The following is an 18,469-nucleotide window of genomic DNA, read 5'->3' as shown; positions in this document are numbered from 1 at the left end:
GAGGAATGTTTTGCTGGCCCTTCTATCTAAACTTCCCCAAAGGGGCCTTGCGGTACGCCCCGTCCAGCACAGGAAAGGCGGGGCCCTTTAAGGAGGCGGAGAATTAATTGCTACGAGTGGGCGCTTTGTCCAATCGCCGGCGGCTCCGGGAGGCTCCAGGCCAATGAGCAGGCAGTGGGGGCGGGGCCCAAGTACAGACCCGGAAGCGGGTGCTGGCCGGCCGGCTCGCCCCGGGGCCATGGCTGCTGCGGCGCCTGCAGCCGACGGAGTCCCAGGTCGGGGGCCTCCCGGGGAGGTGATTCATCTGAACGTGGGAGGCAAGAGGTGAGTGTAGGAGATTCCTGAGGCCCCCACCACGGGGGCGGGGAGCGGAGTGGGAGTACCCGCCTCTCCCGCGGGGAATCCTTGTCCATCAAGGATTGCTCCGCCTCCTGCTGAAGGCGCGAGTGCCAGGACTGACGCCCGAGGAGGGCCGGGGGGGGGGGGGAGTGGGGGAGGGTAGGGGGCCGCGTTCCTTACTCTTCCTCCAACCCTTCGCATCCGCTCACTTTCCCCCCGTAGATTCAGTACCTCTCGCCAGACTCTCACCTGGATCCCAGACTCCTTCTTCTCCAGGTGATCGGGAGAGCGAATTTGGGGCGGGCTGTGGGTGGCGGGAAGAGACGGTATAGGGAGACTTAATCCCCCCACTCACCCTCCCCCCAACCCCCCGTGCGCCCACACACACCCTGGCCCGTGACACCCGCTCTGTGTCCCCTCCCTGCAGTCTTCTGAGCGGACGCATCTCAACACTGAAAGATGAGACTGGAGCCGTGAGTAGGGCATAGAGCTAAAATAGGGCAGTGGGTAGGAGGAGGGACTGGAGCCTCACTCAGCCCCGCTCTGCCCCATCCATCCTCTGCCTCCCTACCCGCAGATCTTCATCGACAGGGACCCCACCGTCTTCGCCCCCATCCTCAACTTCCTGCGCACCAAAGAGTTGGATCCCAGGTCTGCATGGGGATAGAGGGACCCCACCGTCTTCATCTTCTTACCCTCAGAATGTTCCCTTAAGCCCCTCAATCCGATTTGAATTGTGTCCTTAGAGTTTAACCAAACACACACACACACATTTTCATTGCCCATCTATTTCATCGCTCCTTAGAATCTTGATCCAGTCAAAATTTGCTACCTCTTGCATTCTCTGTGCAGTTTTGAAAGCTTCCTCCTCAGAATTCTCGACCAACTCCCACTCCCCAAACTCTAACCCCTGGCGAATTCTGCTACCCAGGGGTGTTCATGGTTCCAGCCTCCTCCACGAAGCCCAGTTCTATGGGCTCACTCCTCTGGGTAAGTGGGGGGCCCCATTAGCTTCTTCATTGCATAGAAAACGAACTCCTGCTCTCCTGATGCTTCCTCACCCCTCCTCTCCTGAAAGAAGTTAGGGGTAGCGCTGAGAGCACTGGATTTGGTCCTGGGTCTCAAGGGGGATGGGTGTAGAATGAGCTGGGGAGGGGAATAGGATGTGCCTCAGTACTCCCCAAGTCCCAGCCTTCGAGTTATTCCGCCTCAGTTCGCCGCCTGCAGCTGCGGGAGGAGTTGGACCGATCTTCTTGTGGAAACGTTCTCTTCAACGGTTACCTGCCTCCACCAGGTGGGCACAACTAAGGGATGGAGGGGAGGGAGGGCGGATGGAAGACTACATTTCCATAAGGTCGAGGCCCTCGGTCGCCTGTGCTGTGAGCCCTGAGACACTATGGGAGTTGTAGTTCTATATCAGAGGCTGGATTGAGGGAAAGGAAGTAGGAGACTGCATTTCCAATGAGGCAGTCAGTGGGCCAGCTACGCGCCCTGAGGCTCAGAAGTGTGCCCTAGAGCCTGAAGGGGGTCTCAGTCCAGGTTTGATTTCCTTGTGGGGAAGCTTAGGAAGAACTGGGGTCCTTTGCATGGAGGGGAGAAATATTAAAGGGGGGGTTATTGACTAGAATCTTCATGGGTCGTTAGATCAGCAACCGCCCCAACCCCAGCTGGCCATGGACAATATACCCCAGTGGTTATTGGGAACTGTAGTCTACGAGGCTTTGCTGATGAGAAAAGGGAATAAAATGGGGAAATTCGACTTACAACTACTTCCCTAACCTTGCTCAATACCTTCATGTTGTTTGTCAAATATGGAGATCTGTGCTTTTGTTTTCTTAGTTTTACTGTGTTGGTTTTTTTAAAATCTTTTTTTTTAATAAAAGTAATTTTTTAAATAAAGATTTTATTTATTGATTCATGAGCTCGTGGGGCTTTGGGGGAGCATGACACACACAGAGGCAGAGGGAGAAGCAGACTCCCTGCGGGGAGCCTGATGCAGGACTCATCCCAGGACCCCAGGACTATGACCCAAGCCAAAGGCAGCCATTCAAACACTGAGCCACCCAGGTGCCCCTAAAAAGTCATTTTTAAAAGTTTACTTTTATAAGTAATCTTTATACTCCATGTGGGGCTCAAAATTCACAACCTCAAGGTCAGGAGTTTCAGGCTCTTCCAACTGAGCCAGCCAGGTACCCTGTACAAAAAATCATTTTAAATAGAAGCTTTTTATCACTACCTTTATACCTTGAATAAGTGAACGTGAATATAAAATCCCTGGGGCTCCTGGGTGGCCCAGTTGGTTGAGCATCTGCCTTCAGCTTGCGTCAGGCTCCTTGCTCAGCAGGGAGTCTGCTTCTCCCTCTCTTCTGTACTTGTGCACGCTCTCTCTGCCTCTCAAATAAATAAATCTTTCAAAAAAAGAAAAGAAAATCTCCAAATACCAGTGTTGGGATGCTGCTGCCTGCCAACGAGGTAGGCTTCCATTTCTTAAAGCAAATACTGAAAAGGGAGCACTGTTTTGGCAGCACCAAGCTGATTTGTCCTTTGTGTGCAGCTCAGAGGAATAGAAAAGGGAGTAGCTTGCTGTGTGATTCAGTGTCGTTCGTTGCCTGCCTGCCGTGTCCCCACACCACCTAAAATCTTTTTGGCAGGAGACTGTGCCCCACATGTGGGCAAGTCAGTATCTGGCATATTTTAGGTGCTTGTGATGTGGCAATTGCTACAGTTATTACAATCATTGTCACTCTGCTCCTTCTCCCTGCCATAGTGTTTCCAGCAAAGCGGCGGAACCGGCACAGCCTGGTGGGGCCCCAGCAGTTAGGGGGACGCCCAGCCCCCGTTCGACGCAGCAACACAATGCCCCCCAACCTGGGCAATGCAGGGCTGCTGGGCCGAATGCTGGATGAAAGAGCCCCTCCCTCTCCCTCCGGTAGGCTTCAGTCCCCTGGGAAGCTGGGGCAGCCAGCCTGGGGGAGGGGGTGCTGTGACCCTGCCCTGATGGCTCTTCCCCCCACCACCCCAGGGCTACCGGAGGAGCCCGGGATGGTACGCCTGGTGTGCGGACACCACAACTGGATCGCTGTGGCCTATACCCAGTTTCTTGTCTGCTATAGGTGCTCAGGGAGGGTGGTGGCCGGAGGCTGGAGCCCTGTTGATGGGAAGGGCTCACACTGAGGGTTGATGATATTGCCCCAACCCCCAGGTTAAAGGAAGCCTCTGGCTGGCAGCTGGTGTTTTCAAGCCCCCGCCTGGACTGGCCCATTGAGCGACTGGCACTAACAGCTCGGGTGCTCGGTGGAGCTTTGGGGGAGCATGACAAGATGGTGGCAGCGGCCACAGGTAGCGAGATCCTGCTATGGGCTCTGCAGGCAGAAGGTGGTGGCTCCGAGATAGGTATGGTACCGGGACTTTTCCAGAACCTTCTGCCCTTTTATTTTTTTTTTTTAGATTTTTTTTTAATTTATTCATGATAGACATAGAGAGAGAGAGAGGCAGGCTCCATGCAGGGATAAAGTAAACCACCCTATATACAGTTCTCACACTTTTGAAGATTCTTTGCATTATTAAGATGTTCCAACCCTTTAGAATTCCGTATCCTGTTAGAATTCTTTGGCTTGTAGAAAAATCCACCCACATAACGATTCTCCCCTCCATCAGAATTCCCTGCCCTGTTATATCTCCCTGCCAGTAGAATCCCAGAACCTGTTAGAATCTGTGTTCCCATTAGAAATCTCTGTTTGCCTTGAAAATCTCTACTGGAGTCCCACACCCCATCTGGAATCTGGCCCACGTAATCCTCTGTAATTTCTGCTGGATTCCTCTATCCTGTAAAGATCTTAGGCCCAACTGAATGAATCCTCTGGCCCTTGGAGTTCTTCCTGCCACCTCTCTTCTGCCCCATGAAGTGGGGTCCTGGCTGAGTTCTCCTCGCCCTCTGCAGGAGTCTTCCATCTGGGGGTGCCCGTGGAGGCCCTCTTCTTCGTTGGGAACCAGCTCATCGCCACAAGCCACACGGGGCGCATCGGGGTCTGGAACGCCGTCACCAAGCACTGGCAGGTCAGAGCGCTGGCCAGCCTAGCTCCATCTTTCCCAGGTGTCCCAGGGGGGCTTCCTCTCTGCCCCACCCCCTGGCCAAAGCCAGAGACCCTAGCTAGCACTGGGCCAGACCCCTCTTGGCGTGCTGCGGTTATAAAGGCCTAAGGACATCAGATCAGGGACACCTTCTGGAAGGTCTGCTGAGCTGGGGGCTGCTGAGCTGGCAGGAAAGGTGTGGGCCTGCAAAGGACAAGAGATGATTCTCTAGGCACTGGACGGGGGAGGGGGTGAGTGGAGCTGCTGTAGGAGGCCGAAACCCAGAGAGAGACATGCAGATGACTGTCGTTCCCCCTGCACCCTCCTGGGCCATGTCCAAAACGGGAAGAAACACATCTGCAGTGTTGCTTCCTCCTGCAAAGTGCATTTGGGAGTCAGGCAGGGGTGGAGGGAAACAGACAAATAGGAACAGAGGAGGTCAGGATGGGGGGACCGAGGGAAGGACGGGTAGAGACAGAGGCCAGGCCGAAAGGTGGTGGCGCATGCAGGGATGCAGAGAGGCAGACAGAGGTGAAGAGAAACAGCTAGAAATCCAGACTCAAAAGAGAGGCTGAGAGACAGAACCGCTGACCCTGAGATTTCCTAAGATGGAGAGACACAGGTAGAGATAGGCCTGGAGCAGGCGAGGCTGGAGAAGTAGGCCTAGAAACCCCGGGTGGGTTCTGGAGTTGGGGCTGCTGGAGAGGCCCTGAGGGGAGCTGCGGAGGCAGATGCAGGGTCCTGCCCCCGCCACAGCCCGTCCTGCCGGCCCCTAGGTCCAGGAGGTGCAGCCCATCACCAGCTACGATGCGGCGGGCTCCTTCCTTCTCCTGGGCTGTGACAACGGCTCCATCTACTATGTGGGTGAGCAGCCCCTGGCACCCCTCGAGCCCGAGAACCTCCCCCAGGAAATGGGAGCCATGGGGAAAGGCTAGAGGCCTAGAACAAGCCCGCTCTACCCTCCCCACCCATCGCAGATGTCCAGAAGTTTCCCCTGCGCATGAAGGACAATGATCTCCTTGTCAGCGAGCTCTACCGGGACCCAGCAGAGGATGGGGTCACCGCCCTCAGTGTCTACCTCACCCCCAAGACCAGTAAGCTGTGACCGGCTACCCTGATGCTGCCATCAGCCCCAGCCCCCAGTGGGGCTCCCTGCCACTTGCCACTCGTGTAGTTTGACCTAGTGACATTTAGTGGCGGCAGTGGGGGAGGGGGGGTTCAACTCTCATTTAGTCATTCAACAAACACTTACTGGGCCCCCCCCTTGTGTGTGAGCACTGTTCCAGGGTCTGCGCTGTGGCAGGCCTCTCCAGCCAGGGGCAGAATTGGCCACTAGCTGGTCACCTTTTTGTTTCTTTTCCACCTCTGCATTTAGGGCATGATGCTTGCAGGCTTGTAAAACAAAGAGGGTGTGTCCTTTTTCTGCTTGGGACAGTTTTTTAATTTGGTTTCTTGACTTTAAATGCAGAGAAATAGGCTCCTCTTTGTTTTTTATAAATGTATTTTAAATTTAATGAGCAAGTCTTTTTTTTATTATGTTATTTATGTATTCATGAGAAACACACACAGAGAGAGAGAGGCAGAGACACAGGCAGAGGGAGAAGCAGGCTCCATGCAGGCAACCCGATGTGGGACTCGATCCCAGGTCTCCAGGATCACCCCCTGGGCCAAAGGCAGGCACTAAACCGCCGAGCCACACAGGGATCCCCTGTTTGTTTTTACTGAGATGTAATTCACATACCAGAGCATTCACTGTTTTAAAACATACAATTCAGTGATTTTTAGGAGACTCACAAGGTTGCGCAACCATCACTACTGTGTAGTTCCGGAACAGGATTTTTATCACCCTAAAAAGGAACCCTGAACTCGTTAGCCATCATACTCTATTCTCTCTCCCGACAACCCCTGGAAACCTAATCTACTTTCTGTCTCTGGGGATTTGCCAATTCTGGACATTTCACGTAAATGGGGCCATAATAATACTTGGCATTTTGTGTCTGGCTTTTTCACTGAGCATAATGGCTGTTTTTTAAGTTTATTTTTTCTTTCCCCTTTTTTTCTTTCCTTTTTTTTTCTTTAATGGTTAGTGCTTTCTAGATCTTAAGATGTCCTTGCCTACTCCCAGGTTGCAATGATTTGCCCTGTGCTTTCTCCTAGAGGCTTTGCAGTTTTAGCTTTTATTTGTGCATCTCTGCCGCTTTTCACATTACCTTATATGTATGGTGTGAGGTAAGGCTCAGGGTACAGTTTTCTCCCAGCAGCCATGAATTAGGTAACACACCTAACCTCACACCTCTCTTCACCTTTCCTCCACGGAAGGCCCCTTGCTGATTTCATATAGTTATTCCTCTCTTAGCCCCACCCCTACCCCTCTGCACCACCATGCTGTCATGTTTACCATTTCTCTCTGTATTTGTTCCTGTCCTTACAAAATGGGTGCTGTCAGCAGGCTTTGAATGCACACAAATGGTCCTGGGCGTATATGTCAATTATCCCCTTACTTGTGCCCACCCTGCCCTCAGTTTCGTGTCCTTCCGTTTTGCTGTGCACAACCCTAACCCACTGCTTTGAGCCACTGTACAAACTATGAAAACCATCTTTTACCTACTCACATTCCTTAAGATGGCCCATTAAGTTTCTGACAGTTGCAAAACAATTTTTCCCCCCCTCTGGAAGGTTGGCGAGGGTGGGAAGTCCCTTAGATGCGGGTTACATTTTCTTTCTTTTTTGGGGGGGGAGGGGTACATTTTCTTATCTTGTCATCTGTTCATATGTCTTTATGTGTTTCAGCCTTTTGCTTTGTCATCCCACCTCCCTCTGTATCTGTCTGTTATTATATCCTTGCAGAGATCCAATTTCTTGGCTCCCTTTGCCTCCCTGTTTTTCTATTATTATTATTATTATTTTTTGTCTCTGTCCTCTGTTCTTATTACCGCTTTCTCTCTCTCTCTCAGTCTTGTTTTCTGTCTCTGCTTCTGTCTCTCCGATCTGTCCCTCTCTCTTTTCTTTTTTCTTTTTTAAGGAATGTAGTTTAGGGCAGCCCGGATGGCTCAGCGGTTTAGCACCGCCTTCAGTCCAGGGCGTGATCCTGGAGACCAGGGAGCAGATCGAGTCCCACATCAGGCTCCCTGCATGGAGCCTGCTTCTCCCTCTGCCTGTGTCTCTGCCTCTCTCTCTTTTTCTCTGTGTCTCTATGAATAAATAAATAAAATTTTTTTAAAAAGGAATGTAGTTTAATTTTTTTTTAAGATTTTATTTATTCATGAGACACAGAGAGGCAGAGGGAGAAGCAGGCTCCCTGTGGAAAGCCCAATGTGGGACTCAATCCCAGGACCCCGGATCACACCTTGAGCCGAAGGCAGATGCTCAACCACTGAGCCACCTGGGTGCCCCTGATCTGTCCCTCTCTTCATCCTTGGCCCCTCCCTAGGTGACAGTGGGAACTGGATTGAGATTGCCTATGGCACCAGCTCAGGGGGCGTGCGGGTCATCGTGCAGCACCCCGAGACCGTGGGCTCGGGGCCCCAGCTCTTCCAGACCTTCACCGTGCACCGCAGCCCCGTCACCAAGATCATGCTCTCGGAGAAGCACCTCATCTCAGGTGGGCCTCGCTGTGCTACCCCAGCTGCCTGTCTCCCTACAGGATGATGACCCAGATGGGAACGTGAGACCGAGGCATGGGGGTGTCCCCTGGGGAGAGAATTTTAACCTGGGCGGTAATTGCAGAAGTGGGAGAATGCTGTAAGGGGACCCATCCAGCCAAGAGTGAGCGATTTATCAGTTCTGCAAGCATCGACTGAGCACCTACTGTGTGCCCAGCACAGGGGGTAAGGTGATGGACAAGACAGGCCAAGTCCCTACCCCTGTGGAACTGGTGTTCTGCTGGGGATGGCAGATGAGAAATAAATCAGAATAGAAGCCACCAAGAGGCATGATGAAGACCATGGATAAACACAGAGCTGTGTGAGCGGCTAGAGAGTGGTGGGGTCACTGGGGAAGGAGCTTTGAACTGAAATGAAGGAATGAGCAGTGCAGCATGGTGGGGACAAGCCTTCCAGCAGAGAGAACAGGCATTGCAAAGGCTCTGAGCAGGATGATTGGTGCCCACCCCTGGAGTAGGGTGGGCGAGGGAGAGCGTAGAACTTTGTGAGCCACGCAGAAGATTCTGTCCTTGACACGGATTGGGATGGAATCTCAGGAAGGAGTGCTGCGAGCCGAGGAGGGCCTTGACCTGACAGGTGTGCACAGGGTCCCTCTGGCTGTGTGTGGGGATAGACTGAGGGGGCAGGATGGGAGCAGGGAGTCTAGATAGGAGGTGATGACAGGCAGGACCAGGGTGGGGACCGTGACAGGGTTGGGTGGGATAAGGCCCTGAAATGATTTTGGAGGCAGAGCCAGTAGGGTTTTTAACCATGTCGAGCTCTGGGGAAGAGCAAAATTGTCTGAAAGGGAAGAATTCAGAGGGGCCTGAATCCTGCCACCTTTGCAGGGGTCATCGTGGGGCTCAGGAGGGTTGGGCAGTGGGGATGCTGCGGCTGGCCTGACCTGCTGCCGCCCATGTGCTCCTCAGTCTGTGCCGACAACAACCATGTGCGCACGTGGTCCGTGACTCGCTTCCGAGGCATGATTTCCACCCAGCCCGGCTCCACCCCGCTCGCCTCCTTCAAGATCCTGGCACTGGAATCGGCCGATGGGCATGGCGGCTGCAGCGCTGGAAACGACATCGGTGCCTACTAGCCCCTGGCCCCCCTGCCCCATGCACCCTGCCTGACCCCTGGCCCTTCACCTGACCCACCCAGCTGACCTCCTTAACGTCCATTCACTCCCAGCTGCCCCACCCCACCATTGAATTCTGTTACCCCATCAATTCCTCTGACTGCCACCTGACCCAGGACCCCCACCCCACATCCCTGAACTCCACTGACCGGTGGCTGACCCCCAATCTTCTTGGAGCTCGCCCAATTCCAGAAACCTGGGAATGGGGACATAGGGTCCTGAGAGGGATTCATCGGTGGGGAAGGAGGCAGAGCCTTGGGGCTCAGAGTCGCAGGCTACCCAGGTGGCCCTGACTCCCACCCCCAACACTGTCCTGGCCCAGGCCCATACGGCGAGCGGGATGACCAGCAAGTGTTCATTCAGAAGGTGGTGCCAAGCGCCAGCCAGCTCTTTGTACGCCTTTCATCCACTGGTCAGCGGTGAGGACGGTCCCATCCAGCAGGGGGGCCAAGGTGGGGGGTGGTGGTGGTCAGAGGAAGAAGGCACGATACCAGCTGGGTCATGTCCTGGAGGCCAAAAGAGGGTCCTAGCCAAGGGCTATTGGAAGGAGCAAAGGCTAGGAAGGAGCATGAGGCTCCTAGGTTTGGGGCCTGAGGAATCAAAGGGATAACACATGGGGGTGGCAGTGAAGCTGGAGAAACCCCAGATGCCCATGCTGGATCCCAGGGTGGTCAGGCCCCAAGGTGGGGCAGGAGGCATGGGCACAGGCGTTGGGGCCAGGGGGTGAGGACACAGGCACCTGTGGGGGCCTAGCGGAGAGGCTGGCTGCAGGCCTCTGAGGATTTTCTTGAGGAGGGACCCCCCCCCCACCGAGGTTCCCAAGGTTGGGAATGACCAAATAGGACAGTGAAGCGCCCATGGTCTGGGGGTTGAAGCACTGGCTAGGGCATCAGTGGGGGGCGGGGCCTCTTGATCACGTGATTGTGGGAAGCACTGAGATACCCTGAGCCTGCTGGGGGGCCGTGGCCACTGTGGGAGCTGGACCTGGAGTTGGACAGGAGTCCAAGAGCCCAGGGAGGAGGCTGGGGGTGGGGGTTGGGGTGTCCCTGGGAGAGACCCAGCCAGAGGCTGATGGGAGGTGCCCAGGATGACGCACGCAGGCCTTCCCTGAGCCGGCCTCCGACGGACCAGGGGACAGCAGATGTGGGGGAGCATCCCACTGGGGACATGTTGCGGGGTGCCGGGCGGGAGCCATCCGGAGGCAGCTGCGCCCAGAGAGCGTGCCCTGGGGCAGGAGAGGGAAGCCTGTGGTGGTGGTTGCAGAGGCAGGACCTGAAGCCATGGCCTTGGGGTCTGCGGCCCGGGAAGGGTGTCGGGGTGACCCGGCTCCCCTCGGTCTCAGGGTGTGCTCCGTACGCTCCGTGGACGGCTCCCCCACCACGGCGTTCACGGTGCTGGAGTGCGAGGGCTCCCGGCGGCTCGGCTCGCGGCCGCGGCGTTACCTGCTCACCGGCCAGGCCAACGGCAGCCTGGCCATGTGGGACCTGACCACCGCCATGGATGGCCTTGGCCAGGCCCCCGGTACGCCCTGCCCGCCTCGGGGTCCCCCCTGGCCCCCACCCCCAACCCCCGCCCCTGCCCTCTGGGCCCTTCATCGGTCCCCCTGCCCCCCCCCAGTCCCTTGCCCAGTGATCCTCGTCTTGACCCCCGACCCCCTTCCTCGCCCCCCAGCCGGTGGCCTGACAGAGGAAGAGCTGATGGAGCAGCTGGAGCAGTGTGAGCTGGCCCCCCTGTCTTCCTCCAGGGGCTCCCTCCCCAGTCCCTCTCCCCGCACCTCCCTCACCAGGTAGGCACAACCCCACTTCCCCCTCTGTGCAATGGGAGAGGGGGCAGGATATGGTTGCGGGGCTGGGGGTGCTGCTCGCCTGCCCGGGATGACCCACACCAACCCCCATCACCCCTCCTAGTCTTCACTCCAGCAACACCTCCCTGGCTGGCCGGCGTGGGAGCCCGAGCCCCCCACAGGCTGAGGCCCGGCGCCGCGGGGGAGGCAGCTTCGTGGAACGCTGCCAGGAACTGGTGCGGAGTGGGCCAGAGCCCCGTAGGCCGCCGACACCAGCCCCCCGGCCCCCCACGGGTCTCGGAGCCCCCCTCGCGCCCCCCAAGGTGAAGCTCAATGAAACTTCCTTCTGAACATAACTGCCATGGTGCCTTTGGATACCCAGGTCCTGGGGGGCTCTGGTGCCTCCCTGCTTCCTGTCAGAGCCCCGGATTCAGGGCCAGGGCCTCCTTGGAGTGGTCACTGTTACTAGGCCCCCACTGTCCCCTCTTGTGGAACCAAAGTCACCCTCCCCTAATAAAGGTCTCACTGCCAACACCTTGCTGACATTCTTAGAGGCTTTGGGGGACCCCCAGGGAAAGGGTAGGAAAGATGTGGGGACCAACCAGATGTCTGGCTGTAGATTCAGGAAAATCTGGCTCTCGGTTCAAGCAAAGAAGGGGAACGGAATGATTTACCCCTGGCTTCAGGCATAGTTGGATCCAGGGATTCAAAAACTCTTCCAGAATGTCTTTCCATCTTCTGGGTTTGCTCGCTTCTGGGATGCATCATTCTCAGTCAGGTTTTCCCTTCTGGGTGCCAAGATGACTCCAGGTACCTCCTTAGCAACTTCTTTTTTTCTCTCTCTCTAGCAGCAGCAGCAAAAAATAATAATAATAATAAAAATCACATGACTGATTCTTAGTGGCTTGAATTTAGTCAGATGGCTGTCCCCTGAACCAATCACTGTAGTGCATGTGATGGAGGCCTTCCACTGTTCCAAGGGTCACCTGCCCTCACAAGCCAGGAGGTGAAATCAGCCCCATGTTGACAGATTGGAGGAGGAGTTTCTGGAAGGTGAATCAGGGTACTGTTACCACAAGCAGGGATGAATGGCTGCCTGTCAACAGAGACACAGATGTTGGCTCTGTGATCACCACATCCTTGACATTTGTACCCTAAACTTCACCATGCCAAACACCTTGCCTACATCCCTGGCTGCCCAGTCTCATCCCTTTCTGTCTTTTCCTTGGGCCAATGAAGAGGAGAGAAAGAGGGCCAGACTAAAAACAAGGGGTTTTAGAATCTGTTCATTTGAGAATTCCAGAGTTTCCGGAATGCCAGGGTTTCTAACATAGTGGAAAGGGGTCCAGAATGTTAGGGAATCTAGAACACAGAACTATTCCAGAATGCTACTGGATGGATGACATTAAGGTTCTCTGCATTTCAAATAATGCAGACTGCAGAAGTTTCTTGACAAAAGGGCCTGGAAGTCAATGATTCTAGAACAGAGGAGTGTTCTAGAATATATGTGACTCTACATTAGTAGGAATAGTTTGCATGCCAGAAATTCTGGAATGCTGAGAATTACAGGACACAGAAAGCAATCTGAAGTACTAGAATATCTAGAGCATAGGGTATTCTGGGATGTCAGCTCCTCTAGATCACTAGAGGGTTTGCTTGCATTCCAAGAAATCCATAATGGCCGGGAGTCTGGATTGTCAGAGAATCCAGAACATGATTGGGAAATAAGGGATCCTAAAACATGAGTGTTCTGGAATACCTATGAATCTCAGGCTCTGGAAATATTTCTACATGCTAGGACATTCAGAACCCGGGGGATATCTGAATGTTAGGAAGTCTAGAACATAGGAGGGGGTGTCTGGGATGTCTGGGAATCTAGAATGTGGGATGTTTTATAATCCTCACAGATCTAAAATATTGAGATAGTTTTTCCTTGCCAGGGAATCCAGAACACTTGTGTTATTGGAATGCTGGTGATTCTGGAACTGAGAGAGAGAGAATGTCGGAAAATCTGGAACACTAAAGAGATTTGTCTGTTTGTTAATACCGGTGGTAATACCCTGTGTGTGAGCACAGAATGGGAGGAAGCTCCCAGAATGCCACAGCTCTAGAACTCTGAGGGATTCTGAAGGGTTGAGATCAGAACAGGATCCAAAGGATGACATAGAAACGACCCTGGAAGATCCTGGCACTGATGGGGAGAAATTGGGAGCTGGGGACTCCAAAGTCAGGGGGGATGGGAAGCCAATACCATCCCCGGAAGTTGTAGTGGTGAGCCAGAGGCTGTTGCCTAGCAACGAGCATTGAAGATGCCCCGGATCCCTGGCAGAAAGGAGATATTTCGGCAGCGCCCCCAGCAAATGCTCCAGCCACAGGGTAGGAGGTGAGGAGGAGGGCAATGGGGGTAGGGATGGGGGTGTCAGGACACGCTGTCCCGCAGGGCCATGTAAACCGGGTTGCGGGGGGCCTCACAAAAACAGGGATACAGAGCACATTCAGTGGGCAGCAGGCAGTCCATATCATCAAGCTAGGACAGCCCACGAATGCCCGTGAGTGGGGCTTGAGTGTCATAGTTACTGCTCTAAGGGGCTGCATGTCCCTGGGTGGTGGGTGGGCCCAGATTCTAGGTGTCAGTGTGGGAGGGAGGCGTGGATTGCTGGAGGTGGCAGTAATAGTGTGAGTGTGGCTGTGTGAGTTACCCGATGATGCCTCTCTGTAACGGGGGAGGCTGAAGGGGTCGCCGATCCACCCTGCACACCCTCCACGGGAAGAAAGCGCAGGAGTAGGGGACGAGGATGAAGCTGGATCGGTTGATATTCTCAGCCTAGGGTGGGGCCCTTTGGTCGGGGCAGGTGGCTTAGTATCCTGTGGGGGTGGAGCCTGTGACTTGCTGAGGGCGGAGCTAAGGATCCAGAACTAGAAATCTCGAGATCCCTCACTCTGCCTCCAGGGATGGGGCCTGGAACCCGGAGGCGGGGCGAACACAAGGGGGTGGGGCTTGAAACCCCAGAGGCGGGGCGAACATGAAAGGGGTGGGGCCTGGAACCCCGGAGGCCGGGCTAGCGTGAAAGGGCTGGGGCTTGGGATCCTAAGTAGGGGTCTGGACCGGCGTTCGCTGTGGAAAGGCGAGTGACCTGAAACTCAGAGAATTGTGCAAGTAGGAAGCCAGTTCTGAAGCTCAGGGGGCGGTGACTTTGGGAGAAGCGAAGGAGTCTGGAACTCCCTAAAGAGCGCAGGTGACCCCCTAGGGGGCCTCCCCCGTGGCTTGGCGCTCCCGAAGGATGGTAGAGGGCCGACGCAGGGAGGGGACTGGAATTCCCTAAAGAGAGAGTCTGTAACTGTCAGTGGGAGGGATGCTGTTGGGAATCTAACGATTCTGGCTAGGGAAGGGGAGTCTGGTAAGCTCCAGGGGCAGCAGTGGATGGAGAGGAGTGTGAGAACAGTTCTTTGAGACCCCCCCTGGGAGAAAAGTCTGTGGGTCAGAGGCTACAGCCTTCTGAGGAGCAAACTTTTGCTAGTTGGACCCGGAACCCCTGAAGCATAGGCCCTGGAGAAGGGGAAATCCTTTGGGATGGTAGAGGCCCTCTAACGCCTGGGGCCTTAGAGGTGCCAGACCTGGGGCTTACTGTAGGATTAGCGCTCCTCCCCCAGAGTCCTGAGTCTCTTGCGTGAGAAGTGGATACCTCTAGAGGCTTCCAGCGTTTACACCAGTTGGGCAGCAAATTCTAATCAAACTCTCCCACAACGGTGAGCAAGGGATGAGGCCTGTGAGTCCAGTTCAGGGGACCCTGCCCGCTGCCTACGCATCCTTCCCAGCCGCGGGAGGGATCCCAGCACCTCCACCCTCCGGCGTCTCCTTCCCACGTCGGTCCCCGACTCCCCGATCTACCCTCCGGCATCGAGACCTCCAGGCCCCGGCGCCCCCCGCCCGGCACCTGTCCCTCTAGCCCCTCCCCTGCCGCCTTCCGATTGGCCGCGCGGGCAGCGCCCCCTGGAGGCGCCGGGCTCTGATTGGCGGGAAGTTCGCAGCCGGCTTGGACTGTGGAGAAAATGAGTCGGCCTCGGGCGGGGGCGGGAGGCGGGGCCGCGCCGAGCCGGACCCGCTGGACACACGGCCCGCCTGGAGCCGGACTCCACGCCGGACACGATGCGGCGGCCTGGCCCCAGCGGCCGCCGCCCCCTTCTGCTGGTGCTGCTGCTGCCGCTCTTCGCAGCCGCCGCCTCCGCTGCCAGCCCCAGCCCCAGCCCCGGCCCCAGCGAGGCCGTCGAGGTCGCGGGGATCCCGGGCCGCCGGGCCGGGTAAGCCCCGCTGCGACCCCTTCTCCCCTGTGCCCCCTCCACCCAATAAGCCTGGTGGCCCGGAAGGACAAGGACTCGCGGGTGTAGGGGAATACGAACCCAGTGCTTCGGGGTAGGGATGGAAGAGCCAGAGCCCTCGGATTTACTAGGACCCTCTATTTTTGCAGGGGTTAGAATCCGGGGAGTCCTGAAATTTTGAGGCGAGGGATTCGCCGCCGGTGTGGTAGATGGATAACATGGCCGCAGGGAATTCTAGGGTTTTTTTTTGGGAGAAGGGTCCCAGCCTATATGGGGATGGGGCTTTGAGTTTTCCTACGCTGATAGATGGGTGGGGCCCTCCAGCTGGGATGGGGTTCCCAAGCTTCTTGGGTGCTTAAGGAGGAGTATCGGAGGTTACGAAGGGATTCTATGGTGGGGCTGAGACGTCCTGGTTTTCTAGGGTTTGGAAATAGGCCTGGATGAATTAAAAGGGACCCTTGGATTTTCCTAATGACTAAGGAAGACGTGGACTTCGGGCTTGATGGCGGAGGGGCTTGCAGGGGGTTGTGCGGGGGCGGGGGGTTCCTCAGATTTCACGAGGGCTGGGGATGCTCTGGTTTCCTAGAATTAGGATTCCAGGCTTGAATGAAGGACCAGTGATTTCGCGGCAAGAGATCCCAAATTTCCTATAGATTTGGGGGGTTATAGCTACCCTTCCTGTCTGCGGGTGACGAGTTCCAAGGAAGCAGTCTGCCCAGCACCCCCACCCCCCGCCCTGCGGCCAGCGCTCCGTTACAAAGGCCCCGGGCTCCGCTCCCGCCTCGGTCTCTGCGAATGCGTTTAGTAACCCGAGCCGCGCCGGGGGCGGGGCCGGGAAGGGGTTAACCCGGAGAAAAGGCGGGAGGGAATACGGTAAGATCGGGGGTCCCGGGGGCTCCCATCCGGGCAGCCTCCCCTCCCACTGGGTCCCACCCGTCTGGAAAGAGTCCAGGCGCCCGACGTCCCCTCCGCAGCATCTCCCCACTGCCCTTCTCTCGGGGCCAGAGCGCGCGTCCTCGTCCCTCGCCCCCCTTAGCCTGCGGATAATGGATTTGTCTGGGGGGCCCCCTGGTTGCGACGCACTTGCGCTGGAGCTGAGGACTCCGCTCTCCAGAATCTGAGACCCTCTGGGCGCGGAGATTTCTCGAAGAACGACTGCTTCCTCCTGGTCAGGCGGGGAACTGAGGCCCAAAGACCAGGAGATGCCGGCTCCAGGACGCAGCGCGTGGAAGGGCAGGAACGGGCTAGACCTCAGGCCTTGGGATTCCCAGTTCTGGGCTGTGGCTCCTTCGGTATCCCCCTCCACCTCAGCACCCTGCTGGACCCACAGTCAAAAGAGGACCTCCCTCCCCAGCTGCTGAGGCCTGTGGAAGTGGCGCCACCTGCCGGCCACGCTCGGGATGACGGCTGAGTCAAGGACAGGGACGTGCGGGGAGGGCGGGTTCTAGATTCCCAGACAGTCGGGGTTTGGAAATGCGCTTAGAAATCCTCTTTGCGTCTTAAAAAAAAAAAAAAAACGTTTAAAGAAAGACTTTAAGATGCCCTTACCAATAAGACTTTACCACTAAACACCAGTAAATAAATAAAAGTAGGGTTTCTGTGACCTTCATCCCCAGAGAGTCTAAGCCAATTTGCCTCTCACTGTTTAGATGGGGAAACTGAGGCATCCAGCATAGCGCCTCCGATTGATCAAACATCCATTTCGAGTGCTCCCAAGCCTTCTCTTGGCTCTCCCACCCCCTACCCCCCATTGCCCTCTTTGGGGAGTCCTAGGGGGCTAGGGGCCTGAGTGACTTCCACCCCTGTTTATAGTCTTGCTGTTTGTCGGTGCTGCCCAGGCCGATCGCCCAGGAGAAGTCGCTGCTTCAGAGGTGGGTTCTTCTAGGTGGGGTACGGGTAGGGAGTGCGAGAGGGTAAGAGCAGAGGGGTCGGGCTCCCTTCCTCACGCCTCATCCCAGCTGGAATGCCAGATGCACTTGGTGGAAAGAAAGACTCAGTCCCTTCCTTCTCCACTTAGTCCCTGGCTGTCTCTGAAGCCTCCTGCAGGGTGGAGAGCTGCCCGCCGGAAAAGTGTGCCGGCCCACAGCAGTGCCTGACCCCAGTGCCCCTGGTGGTGCCGAGCCCCAGCCCCAGTGTGAGGAAGAGACAGGTGTCCCTCAACTGGCAGCCACTGACGTGAGTGTGCGATCCCTCCCCTACCAGTGCTCAGGAGCTCCCAGCTCTGCCTCCGTCCCGCACACCTTTCTCTCTGCTCCCTGCGTCTCCTCCCTTCTTCTCTATCTATCTGTGTCTCTCAACTTCTATCTCTGTTTCTACGGCTCCTTTGCATGCCTATCCCATCCTCTGGCTTTTCCGTCTCCATCTCTCTGCCCTCTCTCCATGTCCCCTCCCTGTATTTGTTCTTTGCCATTTCTGTCTGTTTCTCCCATCATTACCTGTCTCTAGTCCTCTGTGTCTCTCTTTTTTTCTCTTTCTCTCCCTTCCTCATCTGTTTCTTCCCCATCTTTGTCTCTGTTTCTCCCCAAGCCTGTGAAGAACCCTCAAGGTCTGGCCCCCGGAAAGGGATTGGAAGGAGGGAGGGGGGTGTTGGGAGAGCTGCTACCGGGAGATCCCCTGGCAGGGAAGGGCCCTTCTAGCTGCGGTGGGCGTGGGGGGAGGGGGTGTCCGTCTAACCGCATTTGTCTCCTCGGCGCTCTGCTCCCCAGGCTGCAGGAGGCCCGAGCTCTGCTGAGACGCAGGCGGCCCCGCGGGCCGGGGGGCCGGGCACTGCTGAGGAGGAGGCCCCCACAGCGCGCCCCTGCCGGCCAGACCCGGGGTAAGAACATCCGCCCTTCCTCTGCCGGGGGGCAGGGGGTGGGTCCGGGCCAGATAAAGCCGTCTGGTTCCCACGGTCCAGCCGCCGCCTAGCTGCCCCCCGTTGTAGTTCAGCCCACCCCCCAGCCCCTCAGGACACGGACCCTCTAGGGACCCTGGCGTCCGGCCGCGAGAGGTGAGCCCGGGACAGGGCCAGACGCCGGCCAGAGGCGCTGACCCGCGGGGGTGGGGCCGGGAAGCCAGGCGTCCGGGCTCCCTGCGGCCCAAGAGGGGGGCGCTGTCCCGGCAGAGAGCGCAGCCGAACTAGCCCAGACAACAAAAGCGATTGTGCGGGTTGGCGCCTGCCCGGTCACCGAATGCCCAAAATTG

At 56.5% G+C, this 18,469-nt stretch overlaps 2 protein-coding genes across 2 annotated transcripts; both read left to right on the top strand.

The window, feature by feature from the left end:
• The first annotated feature begins 194 nt into the window (after positions 1-194).
• Positions 195-11,501, top strand: SHKBP1 (SH3KBP1 binding protein 1). The gene is made up of 18 exons (XM_055311896.1): positions 195-324; positions 562-615; positions 767-812; positions 917-990; positions 1,271-1,329; positions 1,553-1,633; positions 3,107-3,268; positions 3,362-3,452; positions 3,542-3,732; positions 4,280-4,395; positions 5,187-5,274; positions 5,388-5,504; positions 7,841-8,011; positions 8,981-9,136; positions 9,509-9,605; positions 10,529-10,707; positions 10,858-10,972; positions 11,094-11,501. Exons 1-18 carry the CDS (start codon positions 239-241, stop codon positions 11,317-11,319), a joined length of 2,109 nt encoding a protein of 702 aa, XP_055167871.1. The 5' UTR covers positions 195-238; the 3' UTR covers positions 11,320-11,501.
• Positions 11,502-15,116: 3,615 nt separating this feature from the next.
• On the top strand, positions 15,117-18,279 carry LOC129500126 (latent-transforming growth factor beta-binding protein 4-like). Its single transcript, XM_055310250.1, has 5 exons — positions 15,117-15,268; positions 17,099-17,157; positions 17,323-17,461; positions 17,992-18,101; positions 18,251-18,279. Exons 1-5 carry the CDS (start codon positions 15,117-15,119, stop codon positions 18,277-18,279), a joined length of 489 nt encoding a protein of 162 aa, XP_055166225.1.
• Positions 18,280-18,469: the final 190 nt, after the last annotated feature.

This window comes from Nyctereutes procyonoides, unplaced genomic scaffold, assembly GCF_905146905.1.
Source record: "Nyctereutes procyonoides isolate TBG_1078 unplaced genomic scaffold, NYPRO_anot_genome, whole genome shotgun sequence".
NCBI classification, from domain to species: domain Eukaryota; kingdom Metazoa; phylum Chordata; class Mammalia; order Carnivora; family Canidae; genus Nyctereutes; species Nyctereutes procyonoides.
The sequence above is the reverse complement of the archived record's forward strand: the minus strand, read 5'-3'. Positions and strand labels throughout refer to the sequence as shown.

Excerpts from the sequence above, each read along its gene's own strand:
- SHKBP1 (XM_055311896.1), top strand. The coding sequence starts at position 239 with ATGGCTGCTGCGGCGCCTGCAGCCGACGGAGTCCCAGGTCGGGGGCCT. Across the intron at positions 991-1,270 it reads ACCAAAGAGTTGGATCCCAG|GGGTGTTCATGGTTCCAGCC; the intron begins GTCTGCATGGGG and ends TCTGCTACCCAG. Across the intron at positions 3,453-3,541 it reads CAGTTTCTTGTCTGCTATAG|GTTAAAGGAAGCCTCTGGCT; the intron begins GTGCTCAGGGAG and ends CCCAACCCCCAG.
- LOC129500126 (XM_055310250.1), top strand. The coding sequence starts at position 15,117 with ATGCGGCGGCCTGGCCCCAGCGGCCGCCGCCCCCTTCTGCTGGTGCTG. Across the intron at positions 15,269-17,098 it reads ATCCCGGGCCGCCGGGCCGG|TCTTGCTGTTTGTCGGTGCT; the intron begins GTAAGCCCCGCT and ends CCCTGTTTATAG. Across the intron at positions 18,102-18,250 it reads CCCTGCCGGCCAGACCCGGG|GGACCCTGGCGTCCGGCCGC; the intron begins GTAAGAACATCC and ends CGGACCCTCTAG.